Raw genomic sequence first — 27,214 nt, 5'->3', positions numbered from 1 at the left:
AAAATCATTTCAAGAGGTTTTTGAGTCGTGGACTTGTGAGTAGATTTGATACCTCTGTCTAGCAGCTGGACCAGGTCAGTGGACGGAGAAGGTTTGCTTAAGATCTTGCCAGTAGACGTCAGCACACGGAAAGCATAGCGGACTCCTTTAGACAGGCCAGATACAGTGTAGTTGGTGTCCCTCAGGCTGGAGGCCACGATGGACCACTGGATGGATCCCAGAGGCTGCTGCTGGACCACGTACATCAGAGGAGAAGAATCTGGGGAAGAACAGATGACATTAGAGAGCAAGTTAGTGTGACTTGCTTCAAACTGAGCCATGTATCCATCCATCGTTCCATTCATCAAACCATCTATTCTTCCATCTATCTGTCTTTCCATTAACCCATCCATTCTTCCATCAATCCATCTATTCTTTGTTTCATCCATTATTCCATTCATTCATTCCCCCATCCATTAATCCATCAATGCATTCCTCCACCCATCCTTTCAACCAATTCTTTCTTCTATTCTTTCATCTAACTAATTGTCGATCCATTAATCCATCCATCTACTCTTCAATCCACCTGCGCGTTCATTAATCGATCCATCCATTCATCCGCCCATCCGTGGGCCCGACTCTCCATGATCTCATTCATCTATTTTTCCATCCTTTTGTCAATCTTTTACTCCATCAACCCATCTGTCAGCCATTAATCTATACATCCCTTCATTTATCCACCCATTCCTCCATCTACCCATCCCTTCCTCTATCTATTCTTCCATCCACCTTTCCACCTTTACATTCATCCCATCCTTGCCTCCATCCATCTTTTAGGTCATGCATCCATTCCTCCATTTATCCACTCTTCCATCAATGTTAAAATATAGGGGAATAAAGGTACCAAAAGAGGAGTCCAGCCTCTTGGGTCTTTTCCAGCTAAGGGTAATTGTCTTCCCAGTTATAGCCTCTATAATGGGGGGTCCATCAGGAGGGTCAGGGACTATGTCTGAATCAAAGACAAATGTATTAGAGATAATAGAAACAAGCAAACATGATTACTACATTTTTTACCTGTGACGTATAAGTGAGCGTAGCAGGCCGCTTTGCCAACCTTGTTGGAGATGACGGCTTTATAGACGCCGCCGTGAGCACGACAAGCACTTCGTATGAGCAGCTGGTGAACATCCTTCTCTGAGTGACAAACACAACCGTTTCTCTCCACTGTTGCCACCTCTTCAAAGAACTTTGCTTACTATGGGTCATCTTGCGCTCCTCGCTGCTTTCGATGCGTTTGCCATCGTGGTACCAGGCTATGGTCGGGTACGGCAGACCCGAGACTTTACATTTCAACATGACCTCTTTGCCTTCAACGACCTCCACGTCTCCGAGCGGTTTGACGAAATCCGGCATGGTCCTCCTCTCCAACTCTCCTTCCAGCACCTCTGGCTCTTCTGGGATTGACGGCATCTTCTCCAGTTTGGCCCTTGTGGTCACATTAATATAGGATAAATACATAGTGGGCTGATCAAAAACAAGTCTGCATCATCCGATTACACCAACAAAAATAAATAAAATATGGCAAGACAACCTTGAACATTACTTAAAAAGATTGTTGATATTGCAAAACTGCATGATTCTTACATGTGTGAAGAGATGGCGGGTCTGTGCTCCTGCATGTACAACTCCGCGGTGCACTCCGACTTTCCATAGATGTTCTGAGCAATGGCCGTGTAGAAGCCTTTATATGGGAGGAGATCAGTGCCATCAGAATATTGAATTATTGAATTTTTGTTGAAAATGTTGAAACACTGAATTATTCTATTTAAATGTATTTAATGGTATTCAAGCATTTAATTATTATAAAATTTATTTTAACAATATTTAATGCGTTTTTTTTATTATTGAATAAGTAAAAATAATAATTATGTTTATTGAAGGGAATTTTTTTGTTGACTATATTAAATCCAATAATTTGTATATTGAAAAGGTTGAATTATTTTTGGAATAATTGAATTAAATAACTTATATATTGAAAGGTTGAATTTATTTAATTTTTAAAATTGAAATAGTAAAATATATTATATTTCTTAACTAATAATCTTTAACACATAAGAGTTTGCTATTCAAATTCCAATAATTCCACAATACATTTTCAACATGTGATATTTTACTTATCTGTAGCCTTTCCAAGTCAATATTTTCCGGTGGCACTATTAAACAAACATTTATATTATATAAATTTATAGTCAATTTTAAAGGCAAATAAATGAAAAAAACACTGAAAATTATTTTAGAGTTAACAGAATTAATTAATAATGTATTAATTAATTAGAATATTCTACTGGAAAACTAACAAACATGAATTGCTTTATTCAATTATTAAAAATGATTTAAAAAAAACTACAAATTTAACTTTAATTTACAAATGATTAAAATTAAATTATTCAATAAAACCAAATTCATCCTTTGAATTTCGAAATCATTGAAATCAATTGTTTAAAAAAATGACAACAAAGTTTTAATTTTAAAAAATCAAAGTTTCAACATTTGAAATGTAGCATTGAAGCTTCAATCATCTGATGTCGCTGATATACGTCCGTACCTTCAGTCTCACTACTGACATGAGTGATGATCAGGGAATGACGACCTCCTTCCTTCATAATGTGCAAGTTATTGTTCTCCGTCACAGGTTTCTCTAAGAGCACAACAGAGATACATGAATACATGCGAGGATGAGTCGTTCAAAAGAGTGTGGGTGCGTTACCTACCAAAGTGCATCCAGGTGACACCGGGAGCCGGAGACCCGCTGACCTTACAGTCAAAGCGAGCCGTTCGGCCCTCGATCACCTCCAGGATGTCCAGCTTGCGGGTGAACAGGGGCTCTCTGGAGGAGGTGACCCTCAGGTCGGCACTGGACGTCAGCTCCTCTGCAGGTGAAACAACAGAATCAATGGTAATTATAACAGAATTATCAATATTGTTAGCAGCTCCGTCTGTGGTTTACCTTTGGCACCGCTCAGTTTGCAGGTGTACGTCCCGCTGTCGTCCTCATGCACCGAGCTCAGCAGGAGGCGACACCTGAGTTGATGTTTTGGGAAAATATCAAGCCAAAATATGTTAAACACAATTCACAAAAATGAAGGTTTTTGGGACTTCGGGTCACCTTGACCCTGAGTTAACACAAGGGTTAAAACAGTTATAAACCCAAACGATTATATAACGATAGTTTGACAGAGAGCGATACTAATAAAAAAAACACATAGCTTCGATGAAGCTTCATGAAGCAGTGTCATTATTTTTAGAGCCCACTAGATGGCGGTCTCTGCAGGGTTTTCCTTTGTTTTTAACAAATATTCTTATATCTTACATGTGTCAAACTAATCTGATTTGGCTTAAAATCAAAGAAAATTAATGTTTAAGTTGATATCCTGACCTATAAAGATGTCAACAATTATACAGAGACGTCTAGAGTATTACTAATATTGGTGCTTCTTGATGCTTGGTTCTCATTTTCTATTGCTTATTTTGTTTACAACACTTTTTGATTCTGATTTTTGGAGAACAAATAGAAATACAGATTAATTGATCCTCAAAGAATGGACAAAAATTATGTCACAATCAGAAACAATATTAATAATAATAATTATAGTAATTACTTGTATATTAAAATTTAGTTCAACCAACGATCAGGACATTTAAACTATTTTAAATATATGTTTTTTTAACAAGCACATTATGTCTCATTAAAAAATAAATAATTGGGAATTCCAGCCAAAGAAAATGTGCATGCATTTGCAGATCTATACGTTTATAAGAGAACACATCAGCGATGAGGAAACACATTTGATGCACGTGTTTCATCAAACCTTTTTCCATCAAAGTGCATCTTGCAGTTGAGCAGTGCCGGCTGGATCAATTTCCCGTTGGACAGCCAGTCCACGTCCACGTCCGGAGGTCCGGCGATGTGGCACTCGAACACGGCCGACTCCCCCGCCCTCGCCGCCGTCCCCTCCACGCCTCTCAGGATTTTCAGCACGGTTTGAGTCACAGCTGGTGGCAAAACGCAAAAATCAACGGTCTGAAAATATCACGAGTTATTCCGTCCTTCACGCACGTCTCACGACCACTCGACATTCCTCCTGCTGGCTCCCGAACTCGTTGACGATCCTGCAGGTGTAGCGGCCGGAGTCGGATCTCTCGGCGGAGCGAATGGTGAGTTGACTGGTGCCGTCGGGCCTCTGCTGCACCGAGAGGCGTCCTGTCGTCTTCACGGCCACTTTCTCCCTTGACCTTGGTCGGCACAAAGTAGCCGTTAAGTCTAGCGTGCAACTGTTTTAAAGATCACATTTATGGCACAAGAAGAGGCCACAGTTTTGTTTTTACTGTCTTACCAGTGGACGCTGGGTTTAGGCAGCCCTCTGACTCTAGCTGTGATCACGACATCTTCGCCCTCGTTCGCCCTCTGATCACACGGTGGAATCTTCGGAGGAAATTTCATTTATAAATGTGAATCACAAATGTAAGGCAGGAAGTGACACACAGCAAAACACCAGGTTCTTTTAAGATCAGGAGGATAAGCAATATTACATAATTCGAATGTTCAATATAAACTAAATGTGTCCTGTTATTTACGCGACTCCTTAATTCTCTTCCATGAAAAGAAAGTCCGACTCAATCCCCTCGTAACCCTGTAAGCCAGGGGTGTTAAACTCAATCACACAAGGGGTCAAAATAGTTGACTTGTGGAGGTCGCCGGACAAACATAATGTTTATTAAACAAACTGTTACAGGAGGTATGTGTATCTTTATATTATCTGTGTCTGTCCTTTTTGATTAAATGCTTTGGCAGCTCAAAAAAAAGTTTCCATACATTTCAGTAGATACCTTTGTAATAAGAGCTTGTTACAGAGCTGCCGGTGCACTGATCTTGACAACAGAAAATATTTCCTCTTTCTTAGCAAGATATGACGCCTTATATCAAGCATGAAAAGCATTAAACACATGCTTCAAACTCAAGTCCGGCTGGCTGAATTGTTGGCTCAAAATCACGTACAATGATGTTGAAATGGTGACCTATTAAGAGGTCAAGGTAAGGAAGGTGACAAAAACTTTTTTAAAGTTGGGCGAAGTCTTAATCCATGTTGAATAAATATCATATTATTATAACAAACATATTCTATTTAAAGACAATTTCATCGCTCACCATCCAAGTACATTTCTAGGCCTTATAAGCCATCTTTCAAACCCATTATGTCCCAAACTACATTTTTTCACATCCTAACAGTTATTCACTCTCAAAAACCTACAACATTTGAATGACATGAAATAATTGATATTAATGATAATAATATGATAATTATGAGTAAATTGTCAGTGGACAAGGTTTTTTTATTTGATCAGGCAATCTCCACATATAAGGTTCCCTCTATCAGTGATGTAAACAGCTGCCATAATGCTTTGCCGCCCAGCCGACTAATCACAGCTGTCCATCACTTTTGACATAGTGACATAGAAGTATCATTTAAATACACCAATCAGATGTCACTAGATAGAGTATTTTGTGGACAGGCATCATGGGAGTTCACTGTTTAGTTGGAACCGTAAGTAAAGTGGTTATAAGTGTATTCCACTTAGTTTTGATTAAATACGCGGCACTGTGTGTAAAAACAATTCAGTGTAAACAGTGATACCACAGAGGGTGGACCTCAATATGGCGGGGGATCACTGTGTATTTAACTCATATGTCCTTCATATTGGAAGTTATTGATCAAACAAGTAAGTTAAGAATATATATCCTAGGTTGAGTATTTTGAAAGAGCTATTTCGCCCTCACAATTGTCACCATCATCAACGGCAGAAGGTCAAAAGACATAAAAATGAAACTTTACCTGAAAAGATGGAGGCTCCTCTAACTGGTCGGCGTGAGACGGATCAGAAAAGTGGTCCATCTCCTCCTCCTCCAGGTCCTCCTCTTCTAATATTGTACCCTCTTCCTTACATGTAGCTTTTTTCCCACGTGGCCCCGGAGTGGAACCTGCAACAAGAAAAAACATTCAGTGCGTTCACAGGCTCAAGTACTTGAAGAAACACTGTCAATTATTTAACATCATGGCGCTCCAATGTTTTCCGACTTTGGTTTTCTCCAGCCGACCGTCTCCGCCAAGAGTCACAGTTGGACACGAGGCAGAGAGACGAGTGGGCCGTGGACAGGACCTCTCTGAAGTGACCATAACTGGACAGATGAACCAGGAATCCATAAATCCCTGACTCGTCCACCAAGCTGAGACACTGTACTGAAGTTGGAATGTAGTCACAGTGAAATAGAGGAATAGAAATCACTGATCGTTCTTCTCAGAGTCTGATTCTGTCCATTCAAAGATCCAAGGGAAGAGCTTCATCAGAAGTGACACGTAATTAAGTTTAACTGGTGAAACGTAAAAGAGGTTTTTATCACAACATCAACCCTGGAGTTTATAATAACTGACACTTTAGATGTGTTCATAAGAAAGTTGTTTTGTTGTTTCAATGGCCGACCTGAAGTGTCTGCACAAAGTCTGAGCACCACAGATACCAATATTTACACAGCCTCTGCACTTTCACGACCGTCTGCTACAGCTGGTGATTCATATGATGCTGGCGACACCGTTCTTTATCGAACCGTCTCGGATAAACTCGTACATCGTGATGAAAGTTGTATCTCAAAAGTCTTAAAAGTCTTCAGCGATTAAACCTTCCCGACTGCTGCAGCAATCTCACTCTGGTGGACGTGAAATTACCCAGGAGAACAAAGAGGGGCTAAAAATACCCGAAGCAAGTTAAGAGTCTACTGGCCTTATATGGAAACTGAGGTGCTGCTGATGAGAAAGAACAGAGCGTTTTGTCTCCGACGACTGACACTGAAGATGCTTTTGTGAAGCTAAGAAAACATATTCAACAATATATATCATTCAGTTTTATACATGCACCTGGTTTGAGTTGTAAAGGTGACGAGACCGCGTGGTCTGGTTAGTTTTATACAAACATAAAGCAAGTTATATTATATAATGTTTTCAGAAAACTAATATAATTTCAATTTTGGGTCAAATGCACAGTAATAACTTTTATTTATGACCTCAGAAATCTGACTTTACATTGTAAGTGCAATGCTAATACATCTGTGTCTTGATGGGTTTGGTGGTAAATAATTAATTAAACACTTGTTTAGATATTTTTGCATAAATAAAAGAGAAGTCATCATGAATCCTTGGCGTGCTTGGACAGAAAAAAAAAAAAAATTATAGAAACCTACTAGTATATTTTTTAGCATTAGCTAGTGAATTTAAAAGTTGTCGAATCTGTGAGCAAAAACATTGAAGGTTCATTATTTCCGTCACAGATTGACTTTTCACTTGAGTGGACAGCTTTTCATTTAAATCCGCACCAATCAGTGAACATTAGGGGCCTTTAAGGATACGTAGGTTGCCATGGCGACACAAGATATTCCTTCATTTGTTACATAGTGGATGAAAGTTCTCTTAAGGAACACTTAAGGAAAATATTAAACATATAGTCCAGATAAATAAAAATAACAATTATTTGAATTGTAAAAATAATACAATATAATAATTACAGCATACTATGGCATTTAACAATATAGAATATGAGTCAAAATGTGCGTTTATACGCAAGAACTTCCTCTCACCGGATTGGACGGAGAGAACGGCGCTGCATGATCCTCGGCCTGCTGTGTTGACAGCTGTGACGCAGTAGGAGCCGGCTCGGTCGCACGTGGTTTGCTTTATCACCAACGTGTGTCTCCGACCCTCACATTTCAGCACATGGAGCTCATCATTCCAGATCTCCTCGCCGTTCTTCCTCCACGTCACTGCGCAGGCAACCGAAGAACACTCGTCACCAAACCAAAAAACATCCCACAGAACCTCCATATTTATAGAAGAACTCTGACATACAACATGTTTGATGTGTCGTGGTGCATAAGGCCAGGTATTTCAATGTTTAAAAGTAACACAATTTGATTTATTTATTCAAGTATACTAAATAAATGTTCAGTAATTAGAGGGAATATTTATGAGGGGGACCTTGGAATGACTTACTTTATTCAGATAATGTGGTTCCGCTTACACAAACTGGCATGAAAGATCAATAAAGGAGGGGAAAACAGAACAGCAGGTATGATGCAGAGCACTGCATAATAAGAGAATAGTCAAGGCCAGAAACAATGACAAAAAAGGAGAGGAAAGGAAGGATCCAGGACCAAAATGTGAACCTCATGACACCACACTACTTTGTGGTTTTAAATGATTTAATCATTTTCACTTGTTTCGTTAAAATGTATAGTTCGACACTAAATAAAGATGAAAACGAAGCTCCACTCTAATTCAGGAAAATATGTCAACTCCTGCAGAAGTCTCTAAAAATAAAACAAAAGCTGTTTTCCTACTATTTTAATAGAATATATATATATAACCAATCTTAAAACTTTGAAGATTGATTTTTCTTTGTTTCTTGTTACGTGTGCTCTTCAACCCTTCAACCTGATACAAGTCTGGTTCTCTACAGGTTTCTTCCTCACATTCAGTATTCATGTCATCATGATGAATTAAATTTAATAAAGATATAAATCACAATGTGTTTAAGTTTTACCACTTAACTTGATATAACTTGATTTAAAGATCTTACTATCCCCTTTTAAAGTATAATAATTAGCAATAAACTACTTATTCCAAAAAAACAAAATCAATAAAAAAAATATGGGTCACATTTTTTCAGATTATTATTATTATTTTCTCCAAATAATTTCTCAAAATGTTCCCTTATCTACAGAAGTGGCTCTGGAGCTTCAGCTACATATGTCTTATGTTCAAAGAAGGTTCTATTCTTCATGATAACAGACATGATCAGGTGCCTCTCATACACTGACTCGCATGAAATACGAACACAAGTGCAGGAAATGTGTTACCTTTGGGTGTTGGGCTGCCACTGACGACACAGGTCAGAGTGACTTCATGTCCAGTGAGTGCGGTCTGGTCCTCCAGGGGCCTCTCGAACCATGGCGCCTCGGCTGATTTGTCACCAGCAGACACGCAGGAGTCGTCGCACGGCCCCTCTGGAAACACACAGACGTGTTATTGTGTGTAAGGTTTAGCAACTCTTGGACCATACAAATGTTGTCGTTTTTTTTCAAAGGCCTGTTAATAGACAGTAGCTTTGATATTTATATTTAATAATTTAGCTCCAGGTTTATGAATACATAACCAATAACTTGACTTATTTTTTAATTCCTATCTGCAGAACCTGCATTATTTATAAAATATTTTAATGTATAAATTCAGTGGTAAAATATGACTTTATATTCAGGACTACAGTACATGCTAAATAAGTAATATTTATATAAATATTACAGATTCTGATCATGCCTACCTTCTTCTGCAGTCCCCTCCCTCCTCCTCTTCATCCTCTGCTTCCCCACATTGTCTGCAGCACATTCTGTCTCCATGGGTTCATCCTCCACCAGGATGGTAGGAATCACCACCTTTAGGGCTGTATTTGTGCTCTTCAACAAGGGGCTGACACATGGGCCAGGTGATGGTGCTAGACGAGGGGGTTTGGGGGGATACACAGGCTCCCCATCTGTCCCCGGTGAACTGTGTGATCAGAGACATCATCATGGGTGAGCAGTTATTTTGAGGCAGAAATCACATTTAAGAAAAAAGTACCTGATGTGCTGTTTCGTTGGGACTGTTGGCAATGGTTGCCCTGGTAACTGGTGAAATTGTGGAGTCTCCATGGTAACAGAGATTTTCTGTGGGCCTTTTTGTGATGAGCCATCCGCTGCCGCTCGTTCCTTGGACTCCGATGACCCTGTAAGTGTATCTTTCTCAGAAGATCGGTTCCATACGTTTCCCACTTTCCTTCCAACGCTCCATCCTTCCTGGGCCCGTTCCAACTTCTCAACCACCTCCAGAGGAATCGGCTCCAGCTTGCCGGTTCCTACCTTTTCTTTCTGCGAGAGCTGTTCAGTGGAAAAGGCTTTCTTCAAACTCGGCTTCCCGACGAGTTTCTTGATCCTCTGGAGTTCTTCCGCGAACTTGCTCTGGTAGCTCTGGACGGTCTGAGAGTAACTCGTCTTGTCTTCGAAGGAAGACGCTCGTTTTTTGAACGCCGACCGCTTCTGAGGAGCGTCCTGCGTTTTAAGACCTCCTGACGTTTTACTACCGCTGGAGGTCGACCCCTGGCCTCGCGCATCCACGCCTGCTTTTCGTTCTTCAAAGGATTGGATCCTGTCGAAGATTTTGGGTCTAGTTCGGCTCAGGTTCGAGGCCGTGACATCACTCGAGACTCTTGACGATGGGTCGGCGTGAGGATGGACGCCAGGAGTTCTTGTTCGATCCTGATCTGAGCTACTGAGGATGTTTGTATTGGGAAGTGTAGAGAAGGGAGTTCTGGAGAGTGAGTCATCATCAGTCCTGGAGGAATTAGGATTGAAGTCAGATCTGTTATCGAGTTGCTGGAGAGTTTGGGAGCTTTAAAAAAAAAAAAGCCTGTGAGAGTCTTTTTAATCTGGTATCAAAACATTACTGTAGGTTTGTGTGTCTATGGCGTTTTCTCCTTGTCAAGTGTCTTTTTCCTTCAAATGTAGTTTGTAAATTATTGGCTCGCTCTGCCAAATACAAACCATGTCCCAAAAATCTCAGGAGTCGTGTGTAAAGCCATGCATGCTAATATTATCTCAGATCATCCTCATGCTGTAGCAAACCCAAAAGTATATGGTGCTAGTCCCAGAAAAAAAAAAAATAGACAGTTGTAATAAAAGCAGGCAAAAGGTGAGCAGTGATATTTCAGGAGTGCACCAAATCTGTCACAAGAAACGCTCCGTGATGGGCAAACGTGTTAGAAATCAAACGCACAGCAGAAGGAAAGTCAAAGGAATGTGCAACTCCAAAATAGAAATGGCAAGATATTTGAGAAATGAAAGTTAAAAAAATGAATAATCTGTTCTGGGTTCATAAGTCTTAAAAGTTTTCGTAACCAGGAGTCTTCCATAAACCTCCGAGAGTCTTCTACAATGGCATAGACAATGTTCTCCCTCTGTAAAGGCTGAACATGCTTCCATAGTAGTCACTGCCAACAGAGACACTTTCCTCTGACCCCTGAACAGGCCGGGCCAGGTTAGCGTGGGATGCGCGGATCAGTGGTTCCACCCCAAGGTGACGGACGGGGGGTCCCCCGTCTGAAGGACCCCCACTTAAAGCTTGCCTGGGTGGATTTGTGGGGTCCAAGTGGGACCCAGGTGGGCGTGAGCCCAACGCACGGAGCTCCCGCTCGACAACCGGATCGTAGGAGCCCGGTAGTGTAGCCCGGCGGTCCGATGGGTCAAGGCTGTAGTCCATCATCCGACCCCCATCATCTGCAGAAGAGAAATAAAACGGTTTTAAAACAGTTTAAAGTTTTTAGATGTAAGTTCTGGACCCTTAAGTGGATGTCACTTTAATACTCTCTTTTGGGACAGCATGATACATCACCCACTCCACTGTGATGTATACAGTATATAGTGCGACTTGTAAAAGTAAAAGTTGCAACTTGTAAACTCTTACCGGTCTAAAAAAGTAAAAATTAACCCAGAAAAATCTGCTCTTGCCAAAGTATAAGAGCCCCTTTATAATTTGTACTGGAATTAAAGTTAAAAAATACAATCGCTAAAAACACATTTTGATTGACAATTCACAAACACCTTCTCCGCCACGTCTACATGCCTTTTCCCTCCAATGGATTCTCACTGAATGTGTTCTTTGATGCGTCATTATAAAACCATGTGGAGTACGGTAGTGCAAACAAGTAAAGAAAATATCATATGAAATATATAAAATAACAGGAAAGCAAAGGTAATGAAAAACAGAAGAAACGAATGTGTGGGGTAGACTACACAGGGTACTTTAAGATACAGTGATTAACGTTTATAATATACAAGGTTTAATTCAGTCCAAAATCTTAAACTATATGAACACATTTTTTGTTGCATTCTGATTCTTTATCCGTTGCAGAAGTGTTGTAAAAAAACATCTACTCTGTTTTTTGGGGTTGGGATTAAGGAGCTTTACATTTTCTTGTCATGTTTTTGGGAAAGTAGAGAAAATCTGCTTTAAGCCTCGTCATTGGGGAGGATACTGTGGACTTTAAGTCTTTAAGGAAAATCGTTCTGAAATGCAGTCGTTGAAATGTGATGACCTCAGAATCGAACTGAAGGCTGGTGATAACAAGAATAATGTTTAAGAGTTTGCACTGAATATTTTCTATTCCAAATCCACACCATACTGTTTATATTTCAACCTTCAAAATAAAGTTTTTGTATCAGGATGACATACAATTTTCCCTCTAAACATACCATTGTCAAATAAATGAGTGACCCTTATATCAAACTTATATATGTATAATTAATTCTGGAAAAGGCGTCATGAGGATTTGGAAATAAGGTTATCATCGTCATCATTATTATTGGATTATATGGATTCTTTTGGCAATCAGTCAATTTATCACATCATGCATGAATTGCCGCTAAATACACTGTGGGTGTTCAAGTTAGCAGCTAGCTGTTTGAGAAAAGAAAGACGTAAAAAACTAGGCAACATCAATGAGAACATTTGTTGCAAATGCTTAGTCGACAAATAGTGCTACTCTCCAGGAAGTGGTGTCGCTGCATCGTACATTCATTCATCAAGATTGAAAAAAACATCTTAATTTGCCGTTTTTTAAATTAAATCTTGTGTCCACAATATTGAAGAACAACGAAAAAGCATATTAGATTACGGGACTACTCTACTTAGCAAAAGCGCTTGCCAGTTGCAAATCAGTTTGTGATTGACATTTTAGTGATGAGCAACAGAGACAGGAGTGCTTCGTCAGCGAAAAGAGGAGATGGTCAGCATCTCCAGTTAATGACGGGAATCGGGAGTCAAGTGTATAAAAGGGCAGACTGCAGGCAGCATTAGGCCTGACTCACCCTGCAACCACAGGCGCAAAGATGGGTGAAGAAATAATGGTGGATCGAAAGTGCATCATCATGTAACTTTTAAACGGCAACAACAACGAGGAAAAAAAAAAAATGACAAAAGAAATATCGTGACATGGTGTCCACCCAAGACTGGACAGTTAATCTAATAAAATGAAAACAGATATTGAGACTGTTACTCCTCTGTGTGCTAAACAATAATCAAAAGCAGCTGGTCTGATCAAATATGGCGGACATAGATGCCAGGATGTAAAAAAAAAACAGTTAATATTTAGATCCGGAGGGCTAATACAAGTTTGATACTCCCTCCAGAAGAACTTTAAATTATACTTTGAGAAGTGGTTATTTCAAAACTATTTATTAACGTGAGGCACTATATTGATTTACTTTGGATTAGAACAAACTAAATAAACCAAAATAAGGGTCAGATGACCAATGGCAGAATAACAGAGGCTAAGCCTGAAAAAACAAACGTGTTAAAGGTAACCCTTGTGTTGCCTTCGGGTCAAGGTCAACAACTTTCCCGGCTTCCAGAAATTGTTCACCTTTACCCAGAGACAACACAAGGGATTCCTCAAACACTTTTGTTCTCGGGCCTTTGGGTCACCTTGACCCTGAGATAAACAAACATGCCACATTTATCTAATGTTGTAAACAACAGCTATTATTTCTGCTTTAGACATTTATTCATGCGTGTATATTCTTCCAATATTAGTTTGTCTTTGGCCTCATCCATCCATGTGAAGGTTCATAAATCATCCATTAAAAACAATATATTTTAGTTTGAGTGACAGATTTCATTTTCTTATGTCTGTGTAATGTATGTGTAATTCTTGCTTAACAATCATTTTCCCAACATTTAAAATAAGTTGTTCATATAAAAAGCAGAATAAACTCATTCATTATACATACACATGTTAAATGAAAAAATCTTTAGCATAATATACTACTGGAAATCGAAGTATTATTTCATATCCAGGCTGATCATCTCAATTAAAGCATCATATTTCTTCCAGAAGTCTCCTGCAAACTGATTCCTGCTGAAAACTGGGGCAGTGTGTCACAGTATCGCATTACAGTAGCAGGTTTTTTTTTTTTTCTTTCTGCCATATCGTATCAGACTCAACTCACGCTGCCACGATTTTAAGTGCCCCCCAATAAATCTAGAGTTTCATGAGACGTTCAGATTACTGGCTGAACGACAGCCGGATCATTTACGTCCTCATCGATTTAAGAATTCATCTCGTTTCTTTTATGTCTTCGGGTTATGCTTGGACGTTTTTTAGGTGTTTTTAATTTATTGCATAAAAATGTGTTCAGGGCTGCGATACCTGGAGGTCGTCTCCATCCATCCTTCTCCTGGTTCCCTTGCTTGGTTTCCATTTGAGGTTCTGTGGTTTCATCTTCTGTGTTTTCAGAGTCTGCCAAGCAAGCACATGAAGAGCAAATCAGAGGCTATATTGAGGAGGAGATTGCTTCTTCTCTCCCGCAAGAGAGCGAGAGAAGGGAAACGTAGGCGAGGAAAACACAATATGTGTGAGAATGACATTTCAAAGATGCTTAGCGGGGTAAAGTGTGATGGCGCCCTGAGTGGAGCTGCACTGGCCCCCCAGGAGGGGCAGAAATGGGCTGCAAAGGGAGCGTGACAAGACGCCAGCTGCGGTTCATGAAATACAAACATGAAGGAGCAAAAGCCGGAGGATACGAAAATGATTGATGATGATTGATTTAATGGTCGCGCACGTCCTACATTTAATATTAGCACAATAAAAAACACTTTAAATAATGGACACTTTACGAATCACATGCTCACATAAACACAAGATTTGAATAATGTTCATATGCTACAATAATGATCACATGACAAACATTAAATGATGGGACAAGGACAAATAATAACAAATAAACATTAAAACATAACCAAAGTACGAAGTAAAAATGATGTCCAGTAAAATAGAAAATAATTTAAATGGCTGGAAATACTAGGAACTGTTCTCTCTCTGATCCTTTTCAATCTAAAATAACATCTTGTTTCTCAAAATTGGTTGATTTAGGTTTTAAATTGTTTGCATACAGGTGAACTTTGTTCCATCCAAGTAGTTGATTGTTTGAATACATTTTAAAATTATTTGATATCTGGTCTAACTTGTTGGAATAAGCTGGAAAAGGTTTGGCTGCAGTTAAAAATGTTCGTTTTGTTGTTGAAAAGTCTCAGATTTTATGAGTTTGACATATAAAGAAGAAGAAAAATGTTCATGATTTTAAATGTGCAATTGTATTAATAACCTATAGATAAACTTAAATTGGTGGAAACAGAGATGAGATTGAGACAAATAAATTAACACATTTTGAGAGAGCCTTTTCTGTCAACAGATAAGAAGCTTCTCATAAAAACAAAAACATACGATTTCCCACAAGTCTGTTCAAGCCAAGTTTCAACATCTGAGATTGAATTGTTCCAACGTCGACAAGGTATCTCACTTACGGGGACATAACATCCCCCCAAAAATAAATGATCATTGGATGCCATAAATGATTTTAGGAAACCATGAAAAAGCAAATCCTTGAAAGAACATCACAACAGGAATATATGAAGCGATCGATGCATCATGAGGGTGAAAACAGGATACGAGAGGAATATAGATTAAGGCAGGATTTACCATAGCTTTGCTTTCGGCAGGAGCGGAAAACTTCGCTTCCGTAGTGGCAGCAAGAGAGGGCAGACGGGAGAGCACCGTTACTATGGAAACCAGCATCTCTCTCACCCACACGACCAATCTTCTTGGTACCCATTTGAGTCAAAAATCAGCAGCCAAACTGCCGGGTGGCTGACGGATATGTTTACTGGTTAGAGAGCTTGAAATGAACCAGAGAAATGTTTGGTCTCAAGTGGCAGCTTGTTTTTTTTTTTTTAACGATCCCTCAAAATACAACAACAAAACCACGTCTTAATGAGTCACATCTTCTAGAAGGAACATTTATTAGACAATATACGAAGAGTGTTGCTGGAACATGATCTTTATGTTGCACAAATATTGCATGTTTACATGGATGTGGCTTGTTGCTCTAATGCAGGCTGGAGAATAACAGAGTAGATCATTCGGCGAAAAGATAGAAGAGGTTTAAAGCTCATACTGACAACACACCATGGGTAAATCTGCCAAATGTCCGTGTGGGATGCCCAGTTCTCTGAAAGGAAATACAGAACGTGAAGCATTATTTAACAGTGAAGAGGGTGTTTTAAGAGTCACAACACTTTTGAGTGGTTTAATAAGAACAACTGATCCAAGCTGTCGAGATCAAATGCAAACTTTTGCAAAGGAGTAGAATCTTCAGTCATTTAAAATGGGTCAAATCTTCTTTTAATTTACTTAAAACATTATTTTTCTCTAGACATACTGGTCTTACACGAAATACCGATGGTTCTTGCAATTATATCAAAGAGTATCGTGTTAAATAAATATGCTTTTATCACTATAAGATATAAACATCACTTATGCATTTTAAACTTGACGATTGAATGAAAATATTCAGTTTTCTTTGTTGATAATAGTCTGTGGTTGACAGGAAAGCAGGTTGTTGTCTTTAAGAAACAACATTTGATTAACAAAAAATGAAATAAAATTCATCTGAATATTCGCACAAAAATACAGCAAAGATAAGTGGACCTGCTGATGGAGCGGTTTTCAAAAAGTGCTTTTGTGACAAATCTGTCAATCTGGAGACAGTGGATCATATTTGAATGACTCATGCAGACGGTAAAGATAAAAGGAAAAAAAAAGATCAATAAAAGGAGAAATGATAATCTCTCTTTACAACATCCAGTTGTGTCCAGCTGATAAACACAAAACCCGCCAGTGACTGGTTTTAGTTGAACATGTATTTGGAAGCAAAGGTAGTTCTTAAAGGGGCAGATATTGTAACTGCATACATTAACGTTGTCTACTGACTCACTTTTTATCAACCGGCCGACTCACTGGTGTCCATGAGTGTGGCCCACTGACACACTTTTTAACGGGGCTGAATTCTTCTGAAATATGAACAGCTACAGAGCATGTCTATATATGGCCGAGTTAAGATAAATAAAGCGGTCGCAGAGACGAGAAACAAAAGTGAAACACTAACTAGAAACCCATTCAGAAATGTTAATTCAATTCACTTATAATTGGTCATCACTATAAACCACATTAGCTCTTAATTATTATGGGTGTGGCCTATTATTAAGAGGCAAAAAACCAACCACGGTGTGTGAAATTAAGAGTCAACTTACCTGAAATCTTTTCTTTGACCAAATTTTCTTCATATTTCAGACACAAAGTCCAGTTATCGGAATGACCTGTGGCATGAGCCGACACGAAAGAAGCTTACAAAAAAATAAAAATCAGAGGGTGTGGCATTAAGAATCCCACAAACACGGATTTTCTGCAGCTTCTCCTTCCTAGCGTGGGTTCTGTTGACACTCCAGCAGTGAGGAGCAGGAACGAGAGGAACGAGGAGGACACAAAGCAGAAGAAGCAGCAGAGGGTCTTTGTGTCTGAGCGCGCATTCGATGGTGAGGACAGCATCATCCTCTGACGTGGGCGGTACCATCAAAGGAGAAAAATTCTCCAATGGCTAAGCCCGATCCACTCCGCTCACAGACATGCCTTGCTCGAAAGCAGAATAAAAGGAGGTGTGTGGGGGGGGGGAGATAAAAAAAAAGGGGGTGTGTTTTTCTAAATTGCCGTCATGACGGTGAAGGAAGAGCAGGGGGAGGAAAACCACTCAACGCAGAACAGCTTGATGCTTTAATCCTGGTGAAAATACAGCAACATTTTCGACACAGAGAAAGGCTGGAGGTATTGAAGAGGTGGAAATGGAGCAACAAAATAGGCTGTCACAGAGGGGGGGGGGGATATTGATGTTGTTCACATGGGATTTTATGTGGTTGTCCCCAGAGCTCTCAGATCTAGAAACCGCTGACACTTTCATTGTTACCTATAAGAGTGGTGTTGTGAATATGATCGGTGAAGTGTGACGCTGCCGGTGGTCGTTTGGTGGTGAAAGCACATTAGAGATTTCCTGGAGTGGAATAAACAACAAGAGAAAAGTCAAATTCCAAAGAAAATTGAATTAGGGTGCGAGTGAATGATTTTATCACCCACTTCCTGTTAAAGGTCGAGCATTGTCTAGAACAGGGGGTCGCCAACCTTAGCCGTGTAAAGAGCCATTCATTTAGGTTTATAGACATTAAAAAATAACTGTTTAACTGCTTAGCTAATGATACTATAATCAGTCATTAATATTTCACGCAATAATGTCGATTTCATGAAACATAATATCAAGAAGAATTTCTTTTTTTTTTATACTATAATACTCAGAGAATTAAATTAATTTGAGTTAAAATATAAAAAACAGGTCTATTTGAGTCTTCAACCAAAAATGTAATCAAATTAAAACCACTGTGTACATTTTAAAAGTCACATCTTATGCATTCTTATTAGCGTTCCATCTTTTCTTAATTCTTTTGGATCAGCAAACAGAAGCAGATTTTTATGTGAAGCCGCTTATATCACAAAGAAAAAGCTAAATTACTCTCTAAATATTTTCTTTTCTTCAAATTGAACATCCCTATTCTACAGGAGCCAATATCAGTGGATAAGAGGAAGGAGCTGTCTCGCCTGCAGTTGATTCAGAACTCTGCAGCAAGAATTCAAACCCGCTCTAGTAGAAGAACTCACATTTCTCCGATCCTTAAAACTCTTCACTGGCTTCCAGTTTCTTTGAGGATCAACTTTAAAATTCTGGTTCTTACTTTCAGAGCTATTCATTGTCAGGCTCCTCCTTACATCACTGATCTGATCCAGCCTTACATCCCAGCTCGGGCTCTGAGGTCTGTGGATCAGAATCTACTTATGGTTCCTATACTGACTCCTTTAAGAAACATCTTAAGACGTTTCTATTTGTTCAGGCTTTTCCTTGATTTTCTGGAATTCCTGTGTTGTTCTAAGTATTATCTTGATCTTTAAAGTATATACTTTTTTGAGTATTGTTTTGATTGTTTAAGCGCTTTGTGACCCTGGTCTAGAAAAGCGCTATATAAATAAATATTACTTACTTATAAAATAACCATATGTGGATCCCAAGCCATAGGTTGCAGTCACTTTTAAATAAATAAAACAGGAATTTCTTATTAAAATGCAGAATCTGCAGCTTCAACATAGCATAAAAAAAACAACATTTTTGCTCAATTAAAAAAAAATAGTTAAAGTTTGAACTCAACTTAAACCTTCATTCTTAATAGCAAGTGTCGAATTTCTCGAAAAAGAGCTCCATTAATGTGCAGGATATGATATTTTATCTTTGTTTGAGAATCATCTCCTGATGCCTAAATGTGTGAATCAGTCAGACGGAAGTTTGCAGCGATCGTATCAGCATAATGACCATTTATCCTGCGAATTAATAGCATGAACGAGGTTAATATCTGTAATTACTTTTCTGTAGTGACTTGACAGCTCAGCAAGGAAGGTGTATTTAGTTCCCCCTTCAAACGTACCCTGCAGTTAACACGTAATCTTAAATAATGATCTAGAGTCGTGGTGATCAACGGACTCTTTCACGGTCATTTTCGTCTTTTGAACTATGATGCACAAAGAAATATTGTATTAATAAAACCCCAGACAACGATCCTTGCAATATACCTTTAATCTAAAATAGTACGTTGCTGACTCACACACCAGGAATAATCTTTGCTCTGTATACCTATGAATCTAAAAATAATTACCGCCTGATCTCTTCAGTTCTTCAGCATCATTCAAATATGTTATATATTTCAGTGTGTATCTTTGGTGACGTCAACACACGATCAATGTTGCCACTTTCTATCCGTCTTTCTGCATCATGTTTGGTCACAAAATGAAAGATTATTCTGTATATTCTATGTATATTTTATATATATACATATACTTCAATACATACAAATGTATATATAAAAGGCAAGGAAATCTGTATCAAACAGACATGACCATTTAAAAAAAAATGAAACCCTTGGTAAAGAATAAAGATTAGAATGTTGCAAAATTAACCCAAAACCAAGAGATTCATTGAAGTCCATTGATTTCGCATGAGAGGCGGTGATGGATGGCCTCCAGGCATTCAGCCTTATCAGCAGCAAGACTCGTGTAATCTCACTGCCAGCAATGGAAAAACACATTCTGCTGCTTTGACATCAAAATGTAATCACACCATTTTAGCCGCTTCCAGCGCGGAGTAAGCTATACCGCATCCCGTCCCTGGTGATATTCGAGCTCGGAAAACGTCCTCATAAAAAGCTGATCCCTCCTGCTCAGATGTCTACCGGTCAAAAGAGAACCGGCCATCAGTGCTCGCATTTTTTCCATTCAGTCTCTCGAGTCTTGATATGAATACAATAAAATATAATTCTTAAAAGAAGAATATCATTGAGAAATCCATCTTCTTTTGCATGAGTCGGACTTGATTCAGACGTGTCACAATATGAAAATAATGATAATAAGTATTAATAATAATAATAATAATAGTATAAAGATAATAACAGTAAAGAAATGTCATCATTCAGATTGCACCTTCTTTACCCAGCCTGGCTTCAATGGAACTACCATCTATGACTCAACTTTGAGTATCATAAAGATCTTTGCATTTTTCCCCTCATTGTTTTTGGAGTCCATGTACGGCACCTTTCAGGAAACTAAGTGGCTCCAAACCTGCTTACACAGGCTGTCCTGCAGCGGCATGAGAATGAGAGAGACTTTGCTTCTGTCACAACTCTGTCCCTCAACCCCATTTCTGCAATATTCCACTGGGACGGTGAGATAAAGTAAGTTTCATCCAGTTTTGGTGGGTTTTTTAGGTTGTTTTTGTGGATCTTTTAAATATATGTAGCACAGTGCAACATTCTAAATGTGCATGTACTATCTACGTACTGCACAGCATATTATGAGCCAGGGGAAAATCTAGAAAAATATTTACGGGGTGGCAGGAGGGTTATTTTCTTTGTCTAATTCCAATAAAGGTTTTAGACCAAGAAGGTTTTAAGCTCAAATATTAAGCAAATTACAGCCTTTAAAAGTCACACATTTTCACAGATGGTGGCCTTCGTTTAGCCCTTAGCAGCTTCCACATTAATCTTCAGAATCGGCTGAAAAAGACACTTTAAGGATCCTTTACGTCCATGTAAGCATATAAAAGGGACGATAACATTTTAAAAAGGATATGGCCTTTGCATTTTTTAATTCAAAATATATTATGTTTCTGTTTCTTACAAATCATAAGAAGTACCGGGGAAAACATTGAGTACTTAAGCTAGTTAACAATTCATTTTAACCAAAGGGTGAAGGGTTTCCTAGCAACTGGGGTATTCCAGAGGGAGCTGACCCGACAATCGGGAGTTTGCCGATCGATCCCTGAACTGAGCCATGATACTAATGTGGACAAAAAATACCCAAATATCAGCCAGTTATTCACTAAACTATTACATGTACAATAGTCTGGTGAACATTAAAGTCACAAACATCAACATAGGTTCAATGTTTTCATCGTTTCCTGCTTCAGAACAAGACCCTGATTGTCAATTTTGTAAACAAATTCCTTTTTTTCTTCCTTTATGATCACGCGGAGTAGAATCTCAAGTCACAGGTCTATTAAATATGAATCATATATTTAGATGAAGGTGTGTAAAAGGAAGGAAACTTGAACATAAACCTATATGTTTGCTTCTTTTACGATTATGATTTAAAAAGGAAATGTCTTTGGATGTATGCGTACAAACAGATATATCTAAATATGTGTCAATACTTAGTATACGTGGGCCCTGATGAAAACCCTCTAATAATAAATAATTATAATAATAATAATAATAAACAATAAACATAGAACTCAACAAGTTACGATTAAACAGTTTTTAAATAAATAGTTGTCCATAATTCACTGATTTTCTACTCACCCTCATGTCGAGTAAGGATTGAGATTATTTTTAATCTGTTCCTTGTCTAGAGTTACAGGCAAAATGTTTGTTCATTTTAATGCAAAAAGCAACTAGAGCTCAGTTGTCTTCATCTTCGTCCAAAATGACGAACTTAAAATCATCCAAACACTGCTCTTTCATTGAAGCCTCAACATGAGGAATTTTTCTGAAAAAACTTAAATAACTTTATATATTAAGTTAATTTGTAGCAGAAGATTAAAGTTTCTCAACTGTGGCCTTAAGTCTTTCCTCATTCAAACACATTGCAAGTGTCGCGTGTCAAGGTTTAGGCTGAAGGCCTAGAAGCCTCCACTCAAAACAAACTTAAACATGTAAAATGTCGAGGCATCAATACTAGATGGACGTTACAGACGAGCCGCATGGAGGTATTTGAATGTTTTTAAGTTTAAAAATAATCCCAACTCGACATGAGGGTGAGAAGAAAATGAGTGAAAGTTTTGGTCAAATGGCTTCATAAAGAAGTTAAAGAAATCAATCCACAGCTTGAAGAAAAGACACTAGACATATTTTTACATACATACTTTTTTCAAACTTTCAAAATTAGGTTTTTTTGTCCTTCAGTGGGATCAGTGTATGAGGCACAGTCACTACTTATCGATTATATTTTGCAGCCGTGATGTCTGGCTATTCTGGAATGAGAAAAAAGGACTCTTTAACAGGAAGAGTTTATAAAAATCTTGACTCTAGGGCAGCCTGAATGAAGGTGCAGATCACCGACTATAATCATAAGAATTCAAAGAGATTAATAAGGAGAATAGCTTGAATTCAAACTTTAATAATTAAAGTTTCTATGAAGTAATTACCAAGTGTTCGACAGCACAACTGGCCATCAGATGAAGAGACGGACTGACACAAGTGTTTTAAAGACACTTCAGAGCCGGTGTGGACTTTGGCGTGGAAGTGGACAATGTTGACAGTCGCGATGAAACCCGATCGTACCACCTAATCCGGGCTTGATCCCCCAGAGTCCCCGTGAACGAGTGCATACATAAGAATGGATCACAAACGCCGACATAGCCGGACCCAACCACGGATGCCGTACACCGAGAGCCAATTAAATTCACTGAAACTTTAATCCAATTGTATCAAACGGAGAATGTAGTCGACGATGGAACTTCAGTTTGTTAGCACGAACACGCACGTGAAATAGAGTTTTTCTCAAGGAACTCTATGAAACTGATGAAATAGATTCACGTATTTATAATCAAATATTTGTTAGAAGTTGAATGTTTGTTGCTTAGCTCAGCTTTTGTTACCATGTTTTTGAAGCAATCTTTCAAAAAAATTGACAGCCTCTCCTCCTCCACGATCACAAGACAAACCTCGCTGAATCATTTTTTGACAGCTCCCACTCACCTCTCTGCTTCTTACTTTTTGGCCCACTCACGCCTTCCCTCACCCTCCGCAGAGCTTTGCGATCATCCACCAGATCATTCAGAAACATGGTTCTGGTCACAACATTCCCTCACACTTCTCTATACGGAGGTCTTCTTCGGCGTTTCTCCACGGACATTCTCCTTCCGACCGTTTCCACGAACAACCCCGAGACATCTTTTTTTTACTTCTTCAGCTCCCCTTCCGGACCCTCAAGCCGCCTCTGGTCCCCCTCAGGACCGTCAACTTCACTTATCTATTTTCATCTTGTTTAGCTCAACCCCTCCTGCTTAACGCCGCACTGTACTGTCCTTTCGCACCTTCTTCCCCCCGATCGGCCTGCCTCCCCTCAGTCATGAGGGGGAACACACATGTCCCTGTAAACCATTCCCGGATTAGTCAAATCAAACGAGTATGTTTAGACTCCCTTCAAATGGTAGACATGGAAAACACCTGTTAGAAAACTGGTATAGGTAGCTCCATAAAACATCTTATAGTTCAGACAGCCCCAGAATATGTTGTATAAAGATCATCTGAGATCAAATAAAACAACGGTTGGACAAACGACTGTCATGTTAAGTATGTTGTAAATGCTTCGCTACAATAGCTGCTAGTAAAACGACTTTATATCACCATTTGTGAAGCGACTGCTTCCAAGAACACTCGGGAATCCAATGGTGCATATAATACAGTCACATCGTAAACGTTTTCTAAAGTATACAACATTGAAGAAACCAAGTCTTTTGTTGTCCAGAACATCATCATTAAAACACAAATAGTCAAAAACTGAAATAGAAAACTGCAGTTCATTGCTGTAAAGTGAAAGACAGTATAGTTGAAAACTTTGTGGTCACAAATGAGTTTTGGAATTGTGTGTGTCGCATCCTGAACAAAAGTACATATATTTCTTTTGGAATAGTGACAAAATGATGCAGAGGTTTTGAGTTATTTTAACTAAAACTGTATAATTTAATTGAATTAGTATTTATTGGAGACACAAAATCATATTACAGTTTGGTATGACTGTAAGTTTTAATCAAAGACCAATTCATGTGAAAACCCAACTCTGACTCACTCACATGTTTCAAATTTCGAAGTCTCAGCAAATGAGAGGTTACGAGAGCACAATTTCAGTCTAAAGTATCAAGGTTGCGCATACGCCAGAGTCACTAAAAAGTGGTTTGAAACTCTTACGAGAGCCGGCCCATGGCACTTGTGAATTACACAAGTGAATTAAACCAATATTTGTCAAACAGGAAGTTGCACATGACATTTGTTGTTATGATGTTAAGAATGAATAACTTCCAGAAAAGCAATGAGCGTGAAAATATGATGCTCATATTTCCTTTACTTTATATACTGTTTTGGTGTTGTTCACAAGTTTTTTGTTGTCAGTTTCCATGTTATTTTTGTGTTATTATTTAAGTATTTAGTTTATTTGGGGTGCATTGGTCAACTTATTGTGTCGTGTGTATAACACTTTTTTTTTTGTTTTACCACAAACACAGTGATGCCTTTGGAATGATGACACATCTGCAGCTGTGCTGCTGCATTGGAGGGGGCCCCGAAATTAAATTTTGCTCAGGGCCCCATGATGTCTTGGGCCGGTGACTATGATCCTGTCCAATTATAAGCAAATTGTTAACAGAATGAGACCATTTAACATTAATTTACCATTTACTCATATCAGACACAACTTCTTTAGCCGAAGAAACCAACGTGTCGAGATACATTACAGAAGACAAACTGACATAGTTCTGTGGTTCACCAAAATATAAAAATAAAACAATGAGCACCACCTTCTGGTGAATACCGTTTTCAACAATTAAAAAATGTAAAAACAATGTGAAAACATTAAATACATTGATTTCGGCTTCACTTTATATTAAAGTATTTTATGCATGATTGATAATAAAGGTGTATACATCTGTTTATTTTGAATTGGTCAAAGAAGTTTTGTAGATTGAAAAGTATCAGAGAGAAGAACAGTTTCTAGCATATATATATATATACATAATTTGTATTTGTATTTGTTATGTATATAATGGTATTATATGTAACTGCCCATGTTATGCATAATGTTATGATGTTTTCTAAACAAGTAAATGCTGTTTGCTTGTTTTTGGTGTTATTTAATTAATTTAAATAATGTTTCTTGTTAGCAATAATAATTAAAACGATAACAGTTTTTTTTTTTGCTGGTCTTTGTAAAGCTACTGAGACTGATGACAGCCAGGGCATTATAGAAAGCACAAAAAATAAAGCTACACAATAGTGTAAAAAATAGACATCATCAACACACAAACACACCCGCCCCTTCCCTCCGTCTCTCATCACTCTGTCAGTGATGGAGGGTGACGCTGCCACATCTTGACCACGCTGGGGCTATTTTTACCGGCGATCTGTGATGTCTGCTGGTGCAACAGGAGACGGCAGCGTCATTGGAGTCCGTTGGCTGGCACGCAACATACCGGGCTATTCATACACCCCGGGAGAGGAGGGGAGGACGGTGGGGAAGGAGTGAGAGGTCAGGGGGGCTCAGAAGTTAATGAGAACCTCAAAAGCAAGAGCAAGAATACAGAAACAACTTTGGGAAAGCAATTATGTTTAGAGGAAAGTAAGTTAGTAAATTAGTTAGTAATCTGTCATATAAAAAACTATCAAAAGACTGAAAAGATTGCATGAAAATCCTTATAATAAATAGATGCAATTAATAAAAAATGACCTGAATAGTGAGATAAGAAATTGTTGGATTAGTATGCATTGACTGAACTACAAATATAAAATGAATAATGTAAGAATTATACATAAATTAAACAATGTTTCTTCATCCTTATTTCTTGCCAAGTTACACATATTTTAATCTGCATTTATATGGATTAGATTACACTTTCAGGATCAATTTACTAATCCCCCGAGTAGCAAGTAAATAACAGAGTAGCATTTTATTCTTCTCCAGACAGAAGGAACATTAAAAATTCAAAGATCACAGTCAGGTCCATCCATCATCTGTGAAATCACTAATGGCAATTTAAAAACTGAGAAACTCAATATGTATGAACTCCCTTGTATATCTGGACATTTCAAGACTCATTAGAGATTTGGCTTGTGGCCCGAGGGCCAAATCTGGCCTTCTAGTCTCATGTGTTTGGCCCACAAGATGGATTTCTCAATATCAAACTAGATAAATGTTGATACGGTGACCTATAAAGATGAGTGTTTAAGACACGATAAAGAACATGGATTACAGATGTCAACGATTACACAGATACTTTTAATAACAATTAAACTGAGGTTAATGGGGATTTAATTCTCCCTGTTGAAGAAAGTTTTGTAAATGTAAAATTTGTTCAGCCTACGACCAAGAGTGATACAAGTCCGTGGTGCTAAAGCACTTTTGAAACAGACAGTTGTTGGTGGATTCAAGACCCCAAAAACAAGATGAAGACTCATATTCTAGAAGGAAAACAAACTTCCCGCTCACCTTCTCCGAGATCCATGACGGCCAGAACAGCACAACACGTCACCTCTCCTAGAGGATTGGTGGCCACGCAGGTGTACAAGCCGGCATCACTCAGACGACAGTCTCGTATCCACAGTCCGCCGGGGTCCTGGGCCTCTGACGGAGGGAGAGGCCGGTCGTTGTGGTACCATGTCAGCGAGGGTTTGGGAAATCCCGTCACCGAGACCCTGAGGCGAATGTCACACCCGGTCCCCACGGCGGCCTTGTGCAGTTTTCTTGTGAATAACGGAGGGTGGGGGGTGCGTTCTTGTGATGGGGTGTCCTCCACCCCCTGATCTCGGGTCTTTGCGAGAGAGTTGAGAGGCTTACGACGAGATCCTTCGGCCAT

At 38.8% G+C, this 27,214-nt stretch overlaps 2 protein-coding genes across 2 annotated transcripts in view; both read right to left on the bottom strand.

The window, feature by feature from the left end:
• Window positions 1-10,695, bottom strand: part of LOC148079735 (striated muscle preferentially expressed protein kinase-like) — a 25,048-nt gene extending 14,353 nt beyond the window's left edge. Inside the window, exons 1-17 of the mRNA XM_087792000.1 lie at window positions 10,658-10,695; window positions 9,699-10,505; window positions 9,403-9,626; window positions 8,942-9,088; window positions 7,664-7,846; window positions 5,871-6,016; window positions 4,374-4,462; window positions 4,097-4,272; window positions 3,849-4,032; window positions 2,987-3,060; window positions 2,751-2,909; window positions 2,585-2,677; window positions 1,624-1,720; window positions 1,236-1,465; window positions 1,054-1,173; window positions 884-988; window positions 53-259 (exon numbers count right to left, since the gene is read on the bottom strand). Of these exons, the coding sequence (XP_087648126.1) occupies window positions 53-259; window positions 884-988; window positions 1,054-1,173; window positions 1,236-1,465; window positions 1,624-1,720; window positions 2,585-2,677; window positions 2,751-2,909; window positions 2,987-3,060; window positions 3,849-4,032; window positions 4,097-4,272; window positions 4,374-4,462; window positions 5,871-6,016; window positions 7,664-7,846; window positions 8,942-9,088; window positions 9,403-9,626; window positions 9,699-10,505; window positions 10,658-10,695 (3,079 nt within the window). The remainder of the gene's footprint in view (window positions 1-52; window positions 260-883; window positions 989-1,053; window positions 1,174-1,235; window positions 1,466-1,623; window positions 1,721-2,584; window positions 2,678-2,750; window positions 2,910-2,986; window positions 3,061-3,848; window positions 4,033-4,096; window positions 4,273-4,373; window positions 4,463-5,870; window positions 6,017-7,663; window positions 7,847-8,941; window positions 9,089-9,402; window positions 9,627-9,698; window positions 10,506-10,657) is intronic.
• Window positions 10,429-27,214, bottom strand: LOC148079734 (striated muscle preferentially expressed protein kinase-like). Its single transcript, XM_087791977.1, has 3 exons — window positions 26,848-27,214; window positions 14,320-14,409; window positions 10,429-11,389 (listed from the first exon to the last, which is right to left on the bottom strand). The coding sequence occupies exons 1-3, from the start codon at window positions 27,212-27,214 to the stop codon at window positions 11,043-11,045; spliced, it is 804 nt and encodes a 267-aa protein (XP_087648103.1). The 3' UTR covers window positions 10,429-11,042.

Source organism: Callionymus lyra, chromosome 5 (assembly GCF_982586985.1).
Source record: "Callionymus lyra chromosome 5, fCalLyr1.hap1.1, whole genome shotgun sequence".
NCBI classification, from domain to species: Eukaryota; Metazoa; Chordata; class Actinopteri; order Syngnathiformes; family Callionymidae; genus Callionymus; species Callionymus lyra.
Note: the sequence above shows the minus strand (reverse complement) of the source record. Positions and strands in the feature narration are given on the sequence as shown.

What these genes read in the sequence shown, in the direction of transcription:
- LOC148079734 (XM_087791977.1), bottom strand. Translation starts at nt 27,214, where the DNA reads ATGGCCGAAGGATCTCGTCGTAAGCCTCTCAACTCTCTCGCAAAGACC. An exon ending in CGTCATGGATCTCGGAGAAG is followed by an intron (nt 14,410 to 26,847) that starts GTGAGCGGGAAG and finishes CTTGCTTGGCAG; the next exon opens with ACTCTGAAAACACAGAAGAT. An exon ending in TGGATGGAGACGACCTCCAG is followed by an intron (nt 11,390 to 14,319) that starts GTATCGCAGCCC and finishes TCTCTTCTGCAG; the next exon opens with ATGATGGGGGTCGGATGATG.